Consider the following 18,278-nt stretch of genomic DNA (forward strand, 5'->3'; position numbering starts at 1 on the left):
TGGGCTGTGGCGATACCTTTATTTTTATAGAACCAACATTTTGTTTTTAGGACAAAAGCAATAACCTCAGCGTAAAAATCAATATTTAGTAATGAGATGTTAACAGCTCTACCCAAAAACTAAGCATAGTGAAATGTTTTTGTACTACAGAAAAACAAGGCTATTATCACTAAATTAAGAGATTAGACATTTAATAAAGTAGCACAGGTAGCATTACCCGATTAATTACATGTCGCTTCTCACCCTCCCCCCACCATTACAAAAGCTTTAAAAAAAAAAAAACAAAACAAAAAAAACTTAATAGGGGCCAGAATTTAATGAGGAATAATCATTTAGATTCTGAGACAAGAAGATGGCTGGTGCCATAGGATACGTATAATGCATATTTAATAAATACAGCTTATTTTATTCTGCAAAATTCATCACACGTGTACTGGAGATGCAAAAAGTAGTATTTGGGGAAAGACAGAGCCACTCATTTTCATTTTCCACTCATTTTCCGGTATGCGGCATCATAAAACGCAGGGATGGCTATGCATGTGCTATTACCAGAGTATCATTTTATGTATGCTATATGTTACTCATAAAACCCTCATTTTTAAATGATAAGAAAGACTGAATGTGTTTATAAAGGATCCTGGCAGATGAGAACGTAAGCCAGTTTCTTTAAACAAATTTATTTATTTATATTCAACAAAGAGAACCCGTACTTCTACATACTCTGTTTAACTGTTAGCTGGGTGGTGGTATCCTGAACCTTACCGAGAACACAGTCTACTGAGTATCTTAGAGGTTATGCATTGTTAATAAAAGCTTGTTAACCTAACATATCTAGGTTTGAACAGCCAATGACACAGTTACAGTACCATGTAAGATAATGAAGATGTTCTTGGTTGGATTAAGGCCTTGGGAAAACTGTTCAAATATAGTAATGCTGGAGCCACTTATTCTCCTAACAGGTGACCAGTCTAAATTCAAGTTTGGCTTGTGAGATATAACACCGTGCATAAGCTTAAAAATACTAGTAAAATCTATAGGATGGAAATGGTTTAGCACAGAGACTGTCTTTAATAATATGTACTCGATATGGGGGGATATAGAGGTGAAATGGGGCCATGTGTTGTTCCTATTTTTTGACATGCATAGGCAACAGATCCCACAGACCCAACACCATCCTGGTTTTCTTGCATATGTGTTGTGCAGCTGGGCATTACAAGTTTTTCCTTATGAATATTTCTACATTTTAACAAGCAAACGAAATCAAATTGTAATGAAATTCACCCATTTCTTGCACATGTATTGCCAAACTGCCTTACATACACTCAATCTAATCTACAATACTTTATAAAATTTTATACAAATAGCTGCACTATTACTATGAATGGTCCTGTGAAAGAATTTTAATATAATCAAAAAAACTAAACTTGACATGAAGGAAAATGAAATAAACTATTTCAAGAGAGTATATATTTCAGTTTTGTGGGGGGTTTTTCTGTTTTAAATCTACATTTGTAACAGGATGAAGGAATAATCTTTCTGAGACCATCTGTTGCCATTTTTTCACAAGCTGCAAATTTAGCTTTCACCAAAGTTTTAATGAAAAAAAAAAAATTCTGCTTAAAATGGTTGTCGACGTCTATAAAGATTGTTTCTAAAGTTAAGAAGCAAGAAAAAACAAACCAAATGGCATTCATAAATTCCACATGAATGAAAGTATCTGTTCAATGTACTTCAATTAGTGGAAACGGGATGCAGATAAAAGAAAACACATGTGCAGCAATAAACATTTAATTATTCATTAATATTCACATCTGGCTCTTTTCCCAGAAATCACCTTGACAAAAGAGCGCACAATCAGGTAATAACTCACATAATGCTGTGTTTTAAAGGGAAAATGTCACTTTTTACAACTGATTTCATTGACCGTATTTGCTCGATTATAAGACGACCTTGATTATAAGACGACCCCCCCCAAAATCTGAATATTAACTTAGGAAAAAAAAGAAAAAGCCTAAATATAAGACGACCCTAAAGGAAAAAAGTTACCAGTAAATGTTAATTCATGTAAACTTTTTTTTTAAATAAAAGCTATGATTGAGAAAAATATTTTTTTTTGTTTTTATTTCCTTGTATTTTCCAACCTGTCCCCCAGTTACGCACATCTGCCCCCAGGCTTGCCACACCAATATGGCACTGTGGCCCATGATATGCCTTTTAACCCTCTATATGCCACTGTGCCCCATGGTATGCCTGCCTTTTGACCCCCTATGTGCCACTCTGCCTCCAGAAATGCCTTATACCCCTATATCCCATTCTGGCATTTAGGGGGTTAAAATGCATATTATGGGGCAGAGTGGCATATAGGGAGGTATAAGGCATTCCAGGAGGCAGAGTGGCATTAAGGGAGTTAAGAGGCATTGTATAGTGCTCTATTAAATGCCCCCTTAACGCCACTCTGCCTCCTGAAATGCCTTATACCTCCCTATATGCCACTCTGCCCCATAATATGCCTTTTAACCCCCTAAGTGCCAGAGTGGCATATAGGGGTATAAGGCATTCCAGAAATGCCCTATGCCCCCATTTAACACACACACGCAAACACTTACCGGTGCTTCCAATTTCCTGCTGTATTGCCGGGGCAGCGGGTTGACGTCTCCTTCCGCTGCAGCCGGAAGGAGGTGAAGTTGGCAGCGGGGGTTTGTCTGCGTCCGTCGCGCGTACCTTCCCTCGGCTGTCAGAGATCAGAGTTCCCCCGCACCGGCGAAGGTATCCGCGACGGACGCAGACAACCCACGCTGCTAGCCGCACCTCCTTCCGGCTGCAGCGGACGTTGTCTACGCTGCCCTGGCAATACAGCAGGAAGCACCGGTAAGTGTGTGGGGGGAGGGTGTTAAGGGGGGGGGGGGGAGACAGGAGGATCCAGGTCCCCTGCAGCGGTGCGGGGGATCTGGATCTTAGTCTCATAATCAGACCTCTATTTGAGGTCTGATTAGAAGACGACCCCGATTAGAAGTGCATTTCAGAGCATTTTACGGTAATTTTTTTTTTTTTTTTAAATGACCTCATGGAAGTTGAGGCCTGTCTGGATAGGACACAACTAATATCTAATGAATTCCCTGTCCCTGAAGGGGACATCCCATGGAAAAATCTCTTTCCCCGTGAGCATCAAATACAGTGTTGTATGTATTAATGTACATTGGCATTGCCAAAAAACATGGTTTTATTCAATGTTACTCCAATAAATTTTCTGCAGACCTTTGTTGTAAATCAAGTGATATTTTGGATGAGTTTCTTTGCTCAAGAGCCAGGCCGAGTAGATTCTTTATGGTAGTTGGTTTCAGCTTGATTAGGCTAGGCCCTAAGAAGGGCCAAGGAAGTCTGACAATGAGCCAGGGTGTTACACATTTGAAAAACATCAAAAGACTAATAGCTGTCTAAAAATGTTGTATTTTGCAAAAAAATAAAAAAAAAATTATATATATATACATATATATATATATATATATATATATATATATATATACGAAGAAAAAAAAAATACAGCAAAATACTTGGCGGCCCTCCTCCTTTAAGTTGCCATGTGCACAAATTGGTTAAAGCTAGAAAATCCAGCTATATCCATTCCAACTAAAGTCCTTACTCATAACAGAGAACGCAAAGTAGCACCGTAGTAATCAATAGACCAAGACATACCAGGCGTTTGCTGTATAGTAACGCTGTGCTGCTGCCACTTGCAATAGCCCAGTTTGTGAAGTTCATTACATGCTTCACCTGCCGTGACAGACCCGTGATGTCGTTCTGTTGCTGTACAAGCTTCATTTGACGTTCTTTTGTAACACTCTAAAGGGAAACAAAGCATGTTAAAGTGGTGGGGTTACTCATCTATAAGGTCAAACATGGCTGTCCATTTGGAACGTTTATTTAATCTTTTAAATGCTAGAATTCTTTTATGTAACATATGAACCACATTTCTCACACCCGATCTTGTTAGATCTCCCAGTGCTGGATAGGGACATCTGTGACCTAAGCAAGTAATTCTGAGAATGACAGGTACATTTTTACATGCTTTTGTCACTTGTTGCTCCCCATGAAATATACATAATATGTAGCTTTGTAAATTTTGGCTGGCATCAGAAGGAATAATGAGTTATCGGCATGTAAAACCTGAGTGGGAGGATAAGGAATTCTATAAGTGTACTCTAGTGGTGGAATCCTGTTTTTGTTAGGTTCGATTTGAATATCTAAACACACCATGTTGCAGGCAGTCTTTGTACCCTGGCGATTACATCTAATCAAAGAAAGTCAAACCCAACTATAGATCAACTGTGCCAAGAAGCATACAGGTTGTATCGCCCATACCAGATTTGATTAGTAATATATTTCAGTATCATGGAATCATTTTAATTTATCTTACATAAAAGATACATTAATAATACATTAACTAAAGGTCAAAAAGGCAAACATTTATCTTACCTCCAATTGCTGAAGGAGTGATTTGCCCTTCTTATTAATTTCATTTATTAAAGTAAAAATAGCCACTTTAATTTCCTGTTCCACTCTCTTATTAGTTTCATTTACTTCTTTTATCCTGTAGAGCAAGAGAAATAATAAGATTAAGTTACTCATTTATGCATTCTGAGCGTATGTGTGTATTGTATATACATATAGACACGCACACATTATATACACACACACATATGTATATAGACACACACACACACCATTGCAGTCAACAGATCAGGTTTAATGCACGTCCATTTTATTTTTTTAAGCATATTTATATCCTAATGGAAACACAAATTTGCCTGCACCTATGCCGTGTCCTTGAAAGTTTTGACATTTGTATGTCAGGCATTAATCCCCTGCCAAACATTTAAACTCACTATATTTAGTTGTACTAGTTGGTCTCCAATAAGACCAGCGAAGGCTGATTGGTAGAAGACCGAACATCATCTACTACAAGAAGAAAGCGCAATGGCTTGTGAGCAGGGGGGGATGACGGCTAATTTAGACAAGATCACTTACAATAATGGGCTCCTGGTCAGCAAGAAAAGTAAAATAGAGTAAAATGTAAGAAGCTAAATATTTTTCTTTATGGTGCTACAAGATATAGTATAATAGCATTTTTTACACAGCCAAAACTATCAATGCACTACTACCCGACATCACATTGTTATACAGAGATCCTCGATAAATGCAGCCTATCTTCCCGGCTCTGTTTTAGGGAAGTTTCATGCATTTATCTACTGAACTGTCAGGGGCATGTTCTCATAAATCCCGTGTCCAGAATTCCGCATATTTATATGTAAAATACACACTTGGTTTTCTTAATGCATTTACCTGAAGCTCTGATATTAATGATACCGGTAAATTAAGTATATTGGGCAAGGTTAACAATTTCAAACAGAATGCAACGGTAAAACTAAACAATGAATTACAACTACCTGTTTTGGACCTGAGTAGCAGCAAAATTTACATAATTCTTCTTTTCCAAGAGCTTGGCAAGTAAGTTTTCAATAGCTCCTTTTTGATTCTGAAACGCCTCCTCCAAAAACTGGTACCTGGAAAACATATACAGCGGTTAACTTTGTGAAGGAAAAAAAACCCAACTTAAATGATGATATTTTATTACTATGAACACTAGCAGCACATTTTGTACTATATTATTGGCATTATTATTAGCCATCCATTCAACAGGCAGAGGCAGCCACAATTTAGAAGCTACACAAACAAAGAAAAGGAATCCCAGCACTTTATTAACCGACAGCAAACAAAAGCAACGTTTCGGCCAAAAAGGGCCTTTGAGCTTGACAAAGGCCCTGTTTGGCTGAAACGTTGTTTTAATAAAGTGTCCTAGAGACTGGAAGCTGTTTGGAGTGCTGGGATTCCTTTTGTTCGGGTTTATGCTGTCCCTTTTTTCCTGCTAGCACCCAGCTTCCTGGGAGTTGAGTGCAGAACCATTTTTTCTTTTTTACAATTTAGAAGCTAAACTGTAATGATCCAGAATTCAGCCTTGGTTTGAACTTCAGTTACAGCTTTTTACTTCTAAGCTTCTCTACTAACCCTTGAGCACCCTTTAAAAACAAGGCTTTGCGCATCACTAAAAATGGTTTTCAAAATACTTTCATGCATTCTTGAGCATCTTTCAGAGCGTCGGCCAACATCCCTTTTATTGTACAAAGACAACAAAGTGAGCGCACATCTGTAATAGTTATTTTGTACCATATGTAGCGGATCCATGAGACGCACGGCTTGTTTGCCTAAGGCCGGCTGCCTTTTAAGTCACGGGGTTTGTTTGCCGAACCCTGTAAGTCCTGTTTTGCTTGGTCACACACCCAGTTCATTTCCACAGGCAGTTGGATCCTGGACTGAACCCAGCAGTGCCATAGAACCGATATCACATTTATAAGAAACATTGGTTTGAAAGTAGCGCAGACCCCTCCAGTATAAAGCAACCCGAGCGTTTGGTGGTAAACTCAAGTTTGTTGACAAAAAAGTTAATATTTTAGTATTGCCATAAAACCAATGGGTTATAAATAAAAAATTTTTTTTTTTTACATATTCCTAAAACATTGTGATTTTATATATAAAAGCCATATTTATAAAGAATGATTATTTTATGTGGAGGGATCCTAATCCCTGAAGATATTTTGAATTATAGATTGACGCAGAACTGCTATGAAGTGAATTACAAGTTTAGGATTAAAAGCAAATCCACAATTCTTTGATTTATGCACAGTTGATAATACTGAAAACACGATGCAAGTAGTGGTGTATTTTTTTTATTTTTTTTTTATTGGCTCCCATATTAAATGCAGGACACATTATGTGCTGACTAATATGAGTAAGTATTAAAGATGTGTGTTACTAATACCATATATTGGTGCCGCATTTCCACTGGTAAACTGTGATTAAGAAAGCGTATTGTTACTGAAAAAAGTGCTTTGGTTTAACAGAAATGATTGAAAGTGATGATCTTTAGTTCAGGCCTGCTGTCTATACTGGCCGGCTTCCTTAAAAACCCTTGCCACAATGCACCCGTTGCGCTGCCAAGTTTGAAAGATTACTGCGGGCACAAGAAACACACACCATACATCATTTGTGAAAAGGGCAGCAGAACCTATTAGTCAAAAAATACATCTGCCTCTATAACCGTTCCACACCAGACACATTCTGTTATAGTGGCTACATGGAAATTAATGTATAACACTCAACTGGTATATTTGCTTTGAAAGACAATTAGGCATATAGTAACTTAAAATCACAAAATATTCAATAACACAATTTGTGCTGATTGTTTTTACGGACCCAAATCATCTGGTTTGATTTTTTTTCTGTAGAATATATAAATTAATGTTCAAATAACGAAACAATATATCATATTTTCAATCCTTTATTAAATGTAGATTGTACGGTAAGGGTTGAGTTCTCTTCCATATTGGAATGTTGTAGTCATGAACAAGTGGTCTTGGCTTAAAGGTCTCATTCACTGAACCCTTTTGTGTCAGTAGGCTGCAAATATAGTCTTCTGAATTAAATTCTGGGAGGGGAAGCCAGGCATGACCGCACCATTAAAAAAACAGTATTGTGGGTGCAAAACATGAAGAAGCCAAGCTGCATACAGCAAGACATGCGGCTGGAGAAGACAAAAAATAAATGTACAGCTCATTTCAATCAAATGGCTTAGATTGTACTTGGGGCGCATGAATTCTAACCGAATATTTAGTGATTGAGTATTTTGACAATTTTTTTTAACTCCTTGACAAAATATGGTTTTCCAGCTTCATTGAGAAATAAATTATTATTATACTTTATTTATTCCGCAGCGCTGTACAAAGATAAAAATGTTACAGACGGAGACAAATACAATAGAGCAATTGACATACGGATACAAGAGGAATGAAGGGCCTTGTTCCCGCAGGAATTTACAATCTAGGTACGTTTTCGAACTATTCTCTATATTCTAGAATGCATTTAAGTATTCAATTCTGCCATGGGACAATTGCGCTCATAAATGGTCTTGTGTTATCCAAACGGTCAGTAACATCCTCTAACGGTATTATCAGCCTCACCCAGATAACGGGTTGCATTGCAGTAATAACTACAATTTCATAAACCAGTAAGTTGCCTCAACTGTTTGGAGCACTAGGAGTCTGAAGGATCAGTTTCAAAGACTATAGCGAAGTGGTCTAGTTTGTAGCTATAGCTTAAATAACTAAGTTGCACTTGATAGCAGTGAACGTTCGGAAGTCCACACAGAATATCCTTGTCCTAGTGCACAAACAGAGCTCTCCCTTTAACTGATCCATGGGATTAGTTATTTTCTCTTTCCGGCTGTGGATGGGATATGGAGTTCTATTAATATCTCATTATCTGCATAATATACTGTAGTCAAGACGGGCAACTGCATCAAGGAAAAACACTTGAATCACTTAATAGTTCAATTGTAAGATGCTATTCTGTTGCTCACATTGCTGGTAAGATGATGTATGATCTGATTTGTTATTGCTAACAGGGGTCCCCGTTTACAAACCCGTAAGGAGCGCCAACATGAAGCGCTAGGACACCACCATGCCGTCTGTCGATTTTCACAATGTAAAAGGTTTCTATTTAAAGTCCCTGGGTCCCCTCTTTGTTGGATGCCCAGCAATGCATTAAAATGTTCATGGTACAGAGATAGATGCAATGTATAAACGCAGAATAGTTGTGTCCATAGATCGGTTACATCTTTCTAGTCATAGTGTGATTACTTACAGAAATGCTTTCTTAAATGCAGAAAACAGGATACTTTTGCCATGGATCAAGCGTTTAAATAACTATGCTGAGCTCTTGCACTCCACTTCACATGGGTAGTTCCAATAGAACCTGAGCCAGGGGGAGAATTGGGGGGGGGGGGGCTTTTTTTTGCCAGTGGTACTGACAGCCCTAATGCATGTGTGTCCATTAAGCGAATATGTTTTCACAAACATTTCAGTTTTAATGGCATGGTCTCTTTAAGGTTAAATTGGCATGGTCTCTTTAAGGTTACATTGGCATGTTCCTTTAGGGTATCAGTACTTTGTGGTATGGATACCAGTATGTTCTTCACAAAGCTACCAAGTGCCTACAGACCACTGGCCTGTAAGGATTAACAAGCACTTGTGAGAGAAAGCAGTAGCTTCATTAATTTTTAATGTCATAAACCGAGTGACAAGATATAAATGCAACAGATAAATGCAATATAAGAAAGGAACCAAGTAATAACATCTATATTTAAAGTGCCTGTTGATATACTTGTACCACAAAACATAACTTTTGTATCCAACAGCTCAGACTTGGAAAAACAGGCGCTAACCACATTACACGGCCTGGCAAAAAGTATTTTGTGTGCTCAGTAAAGTCAATAGGCATTCCGGTTCATACAGCTTTGTTTATCGAAAGCTACAGAGCATGTTTTACATAGCATTTGATAAACAACCTCAGCGGCATGGCTGGGCATATTTCCTCACTCCAATGCATCGGTAGACAGAAAGCAAATTCACGACCTGGATGGAGTTACCTGTGTTCCTTGTGCTCCAGTAACTGGCAGTCGCGACACGTCAGTCTATCGCATGTTTCACAAAAGAGTTTGAGCTGCTCTTGCTTGTGAACTGGACAAAACACAGGACGCTGACCCGACGCTCCCACGGCTTCTGCAAGAAGACAAGGTTGTACCATTTAACAAACGACTCTTCAAGGGGATCTCACCATTTACCAGCACCAAATTAAAATAACCTTTTCAAAATCATGATTTCTCCTATAAAAGAGTTCTACTTTTCGGGTATGTTTTCAGGTAGCTGCATACAGAGAGTTGCCATCAGGGTGGGGTTCTCTCTCTCTCACTTGACAGGGCAAGGAGGTCAGGCACGACTGCTCTGGTCGCAGAGAAAAAGGCCTCCTGAGGACCAGCTCCCCTCCAGACATACCGACAGGCCCTGTGGACCCCTAGCACCAGCCTCCCTCCAGATATAGCTGGTGTGGTAGCTTGTGCGTGTAACAGTAAAATAATGTTAGTCAGTGAAAGTATGTCACATATGATGTTGGCGTGTCAGGGGTGAGCCTAGGGTTAGTGACGTCTGTCATGGGGAGAGTAGGAACAGGAGAAAGAATGTGTGTTATGTGAGTGTACAGTGGTAGAGTGAGCGGGTGTTAAAGCGAGTTTACGTGTCCATATGTATGTGAGTTAGTGATAGTGGGCCCGTAAAGAAATACTGCACCCATATGCCACTAACCCTAAGCTTGCCCCTGTCCCCATAAGGCGTGCTTATGGAGGCATTTTAAGGTGGGACACTGGGTGGGACAGTGGGATGGAAATGGGCAGGCTGATGAGAGGGTAAATTGGGGCCCAAGCATTGTACAGGGCCCCAAGGTTTCTGATGGCGGCCCTGGCTACATATGCCGGCTATTCCATTCATTCTAGTTCTCTTGGCCCAATCTACTATACGAACTACATATAATACTTATTGCTCGTGATAAACAAATGAATTGCTTGACCTTAACCACCCACTCTGTCTAATGTCAGAAGTCTATGGAGAAACAGACTTCTCTGGCAACGCCTAAAACTTCACAAACTAAATGACAACCTCCACGTCTTCAGATAAAGGAAGTGTATCGAAACAAAATGAACAAAAAAGCTATCCCTATAGGAGCTCCCCTTTAAGAAACTAGTCTTATGTACACATTCATTGGAGTGGATGTACAGTGGGTTATCAAAATTATACCTAAGTGAAAAACAAAACTATTATTCTTTTCTTTTTCTAGTGTGTAAACTTCACCTTTCTGGGAGTACTATCCAATGAGCAACTGTACTCTGAAAGCACTAGTTTCTCACAAAGGCAAAAGACAGTCCTGGAATCTCATGCAGCAAAAGCCAGAGATTTACCTTTAACGCACCATTTTTTCCACTACAACTACATTCTTCTGTTATACAAGTACCAAATAATAAAAAAAAAAAGATCAAATAGCATTGATCTCATTCAGTGGCAGGAGACATCTAATCATAGTTTTTGATTTTAATATAAAGTGAGACATAAATATCTAATTTGATGAATCGCTAGTATTACAGGCTTTGAGTGCAGAGAATACTTAATACTTGACGTGTCATCTAGAAACATGAGAACACGTTCTGAAATTACATCAGCTGCCGATACGACCACTGCAAGGGAACACAATGCTGATGTTTATCTAATTTTAAGCAGGGTCGGACCCAGGACAGGACCGCACCAGTCTCTGGCATCCTATTCCTGCTCCTGCTTTGTTGTGTAGGGCTGAATCTGGTCATGGACCATGAACTTAAAGGGGAACTGCAACCATAATTATATCTCTTAGTTACCAGTCTATGGCTGTAAGGAACATTGCTGGGAAAAGTTTCCTAAATAAGAACTCGATTACTTCTGGGTTTCCTTTTTCACTTCTAGTGCCCACCTACACATAACCCTCTATTTGAGAAAGTAGTTCTTGATCATGGTACATGCGATGTCAGCTCAGGCTAGTGCTGCCCTTTAGTGTCTGAAGCCTGGCTATGAGAGGCGACATTCAGCTGTGGAAAATAGTGGATTTAGTGTAGGTAAATCTCACTGTGAAAATGGGAACTAAGAGAGCCCCAGGCAAAACTCCTGTCCTGCTTCAAGTACACATTGCTAGATAACCTACCCATAACAAAATATGGTTAGACAGACCTGTGGGAGCAGCCTTTAGGAAGGCCTGGGATTTTAACCAAATGGATCAATCATTTCTAACCAAACTTTATTTATTTAGACTTTGCAGCTGCTTTGATTACATGCAGAGGATCAATCAACAGCACAGATGTGATGGGAGGAAGTAGGGATGGAATCATTTACACACATTTCAAGATGTCTTGGAAAACCAGCACTGTAGACTAGAGGGACAGCCGCCCAGTTCATCAGAGTGGACAGATCTAATACATAGTCCATTAGACAAATTTAAGATCCATACAATTTTTTATATGCCAACGAGACCCCAGGTTTACTTAACAGTAAAGTCAGATCCCCGTTATCTAGCTGTGGGCCACAACCTCTAAATCTAATTGCTGAGGGTCGTACGGTTTCAAAAATGTACAGAATTATATATCAGAAATAATGGTTTAACTGCCCTCAGCATTAGAACAAGAACTTAACCAAGACAAAAACCTCCCTGTTAACATGCCATGAGGTCTTTAAGACATCGTTTTTTCTCTTGAGCAAGGAGGTATAGTGATGTTGGGCTCACCCACAGAACCAATTAGTACGCTGGCGTCATTGCTCTGTAATAAGTTTACATTTTCAATCAACAAAATAGTATGGATTAGAGATGCTCTAACTGTTCTACGTTCAGCAGTTATAAAGGTGCCACCCGACGTCACTGAACTTTGTAGATGTGGGTGAAGACGGCATTAATGCAATAATTTTGGCATTATATATTAAAAGCACGGTCTTTTTTTTTTTTTGACAATGGGAAAATAAGAAAACGGACCATCTCTTTATACATAGTTTGTTTTGTTCTTATGGTGCAGAGCTACAATTTTACCTTGCATCAAAGCTGATATGGTCAACTATACTTTGTCCACCATTAACATTTGATACGTTACCTGAAGATACATCTTCTTTCTTTGTTATCATGTGGTCCTTGGTGAATTTAACCCTTTGGTGTGCTTCTATACAGGTTTTACAGAGCCACTCCCCACATTCCACACAAAACCCCACTGCACTCGCATTGTCTTCACAACTTGTACAAACCTAGTTCAAAGAAAAGGGGTTTAGGAATCATATACACACTGATGACTTAAAGCTTTTAACTGTCGAAAGATGCATTAAAATTTAGATTTTCTTTTATGGAATTGTCTGATAGAAAAAAAAAAAATCAACAACCAGTCTGATAGCAGTTGGGTGGTTGGTGAAAAATAAGAGTTGGAAACGTTCTAATTAAACTGACATTTCTCAATCATTCGATAAAGTAAAAACGCCAACATGCTTTATTACCGCAAAAAAAAAAAAAAAAAAAGGATACAATAAAGGTATCACAAATGCATGTTGTGAATGTAGTTTAATGCTCATACCATAGAAATTTTCACCATGTGTTTTGGATCTGTACATGCATTTCTTTAAAAAAAGCTAATCCTAAAAAAGAAAACTAATTTATAAAAAACATAATACTTTATAATAAGCAACAATTACTCAAAGCAATTTACATTCTACTAACTGCTTAAACATCACAGTTTACCAAAAACACAAAAAAATTTCCAAATGAGATTTCCTGCTCATAAAAACACCCAGGAATTACTGCTGCGTTTTTGCCCCACCGGGCTCTGCCTCTTAAAACTGAATTCCCTGTCTGCTTTGGGCCATTTACTAGCTGCGCCCGACCCTTGTTTACACTCCTTGCAGGTTACTGAGATCTCAAAGAGTTCCCAAAATGACATTACATGGCTTGTCTCCAACTTAAGGAACACTTTATATCTTTACAGAGGATCTGTCATATTTTTAAGCATTTTTACAAACCACTGCCCCAACCGCTGACATAAGAGTCACTGTTAAGAAGATTGATTTGTATTGGCTGCAGCTTCAACACTCAACTCTTGGACTACCTAACAGTGATCGACAGATCCGATGACAGACTATGGCCAACCGTACTAGTGAAGTTAGAGGGATGTGTGAAATAGAGATGGTCTATGCCAGGGGCGTCCAGCGTGTGGCCCTTCGAATGCTGCAGGACTACATCTCCCATAATGCTCTTTCAGCTAAGGGGCTGGCTGAGGAGTATGTAGTCCTGGAGCAGCTGGAAGGCTGCACGTTGGACGCCCCTGGTCTATCCAGTCTATTTCTCCCCGTTGCTTCTCCAGTAAAGAAACCTATCCATTATTTTCTGTATAAATTACTTTTGAGCTATTGAATTGCTCTGCCTGCTTATCAGACAAATACAAATGTTTCAGGTTATTTTAACCTAGGCCTTGGTTTGGTATTTTACATGCAAGCAACTGTTATAATTATGTATTTACCTAAAACACGTATGCTTAATCCAACTGTAGAACCGGTCAAAACAAATGTTATCCAAACCAATGTTAAATGGTAAAACTCCACATAGTGTGTTTAAACTCTAAAGAAGCAAGCATTTCATCAATTATGCCAATGGATCTATGAGTACATGCAGTCATGAGCTCACCAAAACCTTAAACCAATTTAACAAATGTCCCTCTGAAACGCATACATTTTTTTTTTTATTTTTTTTTAAATAAATAGCGGAATTGTTTCTCTCTTCAACTAACACAATAGGAAGTGAACATATTTTCTCTCTTGGATCAACCCAAACATTCAAATTGTCGATTAGCTCTAGAAGTTTAGTGACCCACTGATGACAGAATCACTGCAATCATACCACGCGTTCAAATAAAATGCAGATATTATGCAGCTTAAAACATAGGCAGTTATGGAGCCACCCTATTGTAGTCACACAGCTCATATTATAGTAAAAATAAAACTTATTTCACATAAATGTTGGTTAATTTAAAAAAAAATAAAAAAAAAATGGCTGAATTCCAGCCAGTACAGGAGGCTTAAGCCAGTTAGAAAATGTCATACCTGCTCGGACTTTTCATCACTGCTGCTCGGTAATTCCGAGGTGTCCTTCACAAAATAATTATCCACCAGATCAATCTGTCTGCACTCTTGTCTGCACACCGGGCACCTAATCACCCCAACTGCAATACAAAAGAGAAAGGCAAACATCAAAAACAGCTCTTGTTTATGCGCAATGCGTGAAAAGAGGAGTTGTTTAAAAGGCATGTTATGAGCAACACACCGATTCGCATCTTCCTAGATCTCAAAGCACTCAAGGACCGCATAAATCCATGCCTGGGATCCATAAAGCGTCTTCATTAACGCCACATGATGTGAATGAAACCAAGGAACATGATATAGTATATGAGCAGAACAAAAACAAGACATATTTCACTAGCAAAACGTATGGATTAATATTTTACAGAAATGGTTGGTAGAAATGTTTAATCTTATATCGTGACGGCAGGTCCAAATTAAAAGTAATGCAATTAAAGGGTGCAACGAGTACAATTACACAATAGATATGCCTTTTAGAAATGTAACATTATTTTATTACGCTATACATGCAAAAGTAAACCTATACAACCTAAAAAGCATAAATACGTACTCGTGACAAGCACAGGTAAAATTTACACGGAAAGCGAAGTCTATCAGTGATTGTTGGGGGGGTTGGGACACTTTGTATATAAATAATTACATTATGGAAATATAACAATCTTTACTATGATTATGTTTCGTTTAATATGCGGTATCCAGGCTACATGCATTCTCTGCCAGTCTTACCAATGGAAATCACATCCAATTAACGAGCGAGGCAGACAGTTTTAATAACCTAATAGATCGTGGGGAGCCAGTCAGCTCGAGAGATCAATAAAATAAATGTGCGCCAAAAGGACATTAGGAGACATGGCGTCCCTGCTCACTAGAATAGCCAATGCCTGGAAGCTTCATTTAGAGAAAGCTTGGCGATGATTAATTTTAAAGGAGGATAGACACCAATATTTTTTTTTTTTACGATCACATAAATAGGTTTGAAGAACTTCTGGAGAGGTGTAGTTGTAACGGAAGGTTTCCCTACATCAGCGTATGTCGTGTGTACGAGTACTAGTTGTAATCTTGGCTCAATCTATTAGGCAAGCACTCTGGTTATACGGTCTTGTGGTTTTTGGTGGAGTCGGTCCAGACATTCTGCTTTCAGAATACCAACCATCAAAAAATTGTCGGACGGATTTGACCAATAAAACTGACTAACCTTCAAACTAATTTGAAAATATGTCAGTAATATGTCAGCATTTCCTCAAATCCCTTATATGCTCTTATAATTGGGTTGTGTGTATGCATTTTTCAGGGAGTGCTTACTTAACTAGGACGAGAACTCACACTATGAGTAAAAGGGAGATGAGTGCACAGCGATGGCATGTCAGTTACTTATTCTGAAAACATGCACTACATGTGACTCTGGGAACTTAGACGTGAGCCGCTTACATTCTCCTAGCTGATCATATGATTGCTCACATCAACAAGGGAAGAAAAAAAAAAACCAGGAAAGCAATACTCGAAAAACAAGGTAGTGCAAAAAAAAATTCTTAAGATGGTAATATTTGCCATATTGTCAAAAAAAAACTTGCGATGAAATAAGGGTTCGCCGGGTCATTATTAATAAAGGTGTTTTTTTTTCCTTCTTCAGTGACATTTAACCTAGAACGTCTGACCTCCTGATCCCAGCAACGGGTCTCACTTGAAATACATTTGGATTCTCCCACTGGGACAATCATACGATCTTTGTGCTTATCCAAGGTAATGAAGTGGGCATGTGTAATTTCATTTCCAATATCTACTGAGAACCCCTGACGACGATATTAAACTCCATCTGTATACGTTCTTTTTATTACTCGAAGGCTTTAAGACATTTATCTGACAATCAAAATATCTGCTGTTACATGGAAAGTGATTCCAACAAAATGAACAAGGGCATCAAAAACTCATATAGGAGTATGACCAAACAAAGGACAATTGTCAAGTAGATGGCCATATCCTAAATTAAAGCGTGATAATGGGGCCTAATAAATATATCTTTAGATTAAAAAAAAAAAACAGCATGCAAAAATCATTAAAAATACAATTCTAGGTTTCTTTAATGTGATCTCTGCTCTCAGCACTTGTTGCACGTGGTTTGGACTGACTGCCCGTTCCCCTTGGGAACTGTCACAGTTGTTTGCATTGCTAAAGTCTTATATAAAATATAATTCATTGGTTAAACAGGTATTTGAGTAAAAGTATTTAAGGGGAGTTACCAGAAGACTCCATCCCCAGTATAATAAAAAAAAAAAAAAGTAGTTAATTTTACCCTATGCAACATGATGCACCCATTCTCTCTTTCCCCACCGGAAAATACCGTATTTGCTAGATTATAAGACTAGGTTTTGTTTCAAAGCAAATGCTTTTTTCCTAAATATTCAAATTTTGGAGGGGTCGTCTTATAATTGAGCAAATACGGTATTACCCAGGTACGTATACGAACTACAGCAAGTGACATTTCTATAATTGTACTTATCTGGCAAACGTTCAGTTACATTATAACCAACTCTCCTCTTGTTAATGATAAAGGGAGACAATATACTGTATATCAGCATTTTATGCAGAAAAGATTCTGCTGTGCTCAAGATAGGCTTCTGCCTGTGGATCTAACTTCTACATATTGTCCACAACAGTTAGCGGGTTGTTCTATAACTAGCTAGTGGGTATTTATACCACTATAACAAAACGTACCATAAGGCCTTTGTCGCTGACAGCCAGTGAAATACTTATGACCAGAAACAATGTTTTTATTACACCTTTTGATAAGAAAAAGCTGCTTTTTTTATTTTTTTTAACGCGTCACACTTAGTAGAAAGGCGACATCAACATCAATTTCTGCAGCACACACTAGTGGTTTCAATTAGTATTTATCAGATGTAGGACGGGAATAGTGGTTGACTTGGACATAACAGCAAAAACAATTACCGATACATTAAAAATATCAATCCCAATCATAGAAACATCCATTTCTGGCAATCCTATGTTTGTGACCCACAAGGTGTAAGAGTTACACTGGACTATCCAGACATCCATCCCTGGTCTTCGTGCTTTCATCCATCCTCTGGCAATCACTAATGTCCGCCATATTTCCTTCTCTTACAGGTATGAATATCCCACATTTCATTTGAACCCCTCATCTCCTGCTGTTATCCCTGTTTTCCACCCGGTATGCCTGTATCCTGCCTGTCTCCATACCCTGCAGCTATCAAAGGGTTAGATTTGGTGCCCTCTAGTCTAGCTTAATTGCATTTGTTAGCCAAGGTGTGAGACATCAGCCTCCTGTATGCAATCACCTTATCTGACCCCTTGTGAGGAAGCTCTATATATTCCTAGGCCTCACTTGGAAACACGCTTGCTTGGAAATGTAGCTGCTGTGGCCTCTCCCCCAGTGGCCTCCTTATAAGTGGCCATTTAAGAGTTACAATGGAGTTAAACGGGAGGGAAACGACATACCAGGTACCACTGCAGAAAGCGGCTACAACACCATCAGAACCAGATCAACTCATCCCCATCCAAGTAGTCCTCTATTGTCTCACTTCCCCCTCAACCACCGACTAGATTGTAAGCTCGCAAGAGCAGGGCCCTGCGGGTACACTAATATATTATATGTTCAGTAAATTGTGATATTCC

At 38.7% G+C, this 18,278-nt stretch overlaps 1 protein-coding gene across 1 annotated transcript in view; it reads right to left on the reverse strand.

Annotated features, from left to right (window-relative positions):
- LOC149298332 (E3 ubiquitin-protein ligase TRIM33-like) overlaps window positions 1-18,278 on the reverse strand; it is a 67,643-nt gene that overhangs the window by 19,129 nt on the left and 30,236 nt on the right. The window contains exons 2-7 of the mRNA XM_089487533.1: window positions 14,592-14,710; window positions 12,605-12,752; window positions 9,539-9,671; window positions 5,445-5,561; window positions 4,474-4,588; window positions 3,694-3,840 (exon numbers count right to left, since the gene is read on the reverse strand). Of these exons, the coding sequence (XP_089343659.1) occupies window positions 3,694-3,840; window positions 4,474-4,588; window positions 5,445-5,561; window positions 9,539-9,671; window positions 12,605-12,752; window positions 14,592-14,710 (779 nt within the window). The remainder of the gene's footprint in view (window positions 1-3,693; window positions 3,841-4,473; window positions 4,589-5,444; window positions 5,562-9,538; window positions 9,672-12,604; window positions 12,753-14,591; window positions 14,711-18,278) is intronic.

The sequence above is a fragment of the Sceloporus occidentalis genome, unplaced genomic scaffold (assembly GCF_023333645.1).
Source record: "Sceloporus occidentalis isolate IW3139 unplaced genomic scaffold, rSceOcc1.0.p SCAF_33, whole genome shotgun sequence".
Classification (NCBI taxonomy): domain Eukaryota; kingdom Metazoa; phylum Chordata; class Lepidosauria; order Squamata; family Phrynosomatidae; genus Sceloporus; species Sceloporus occidentalis.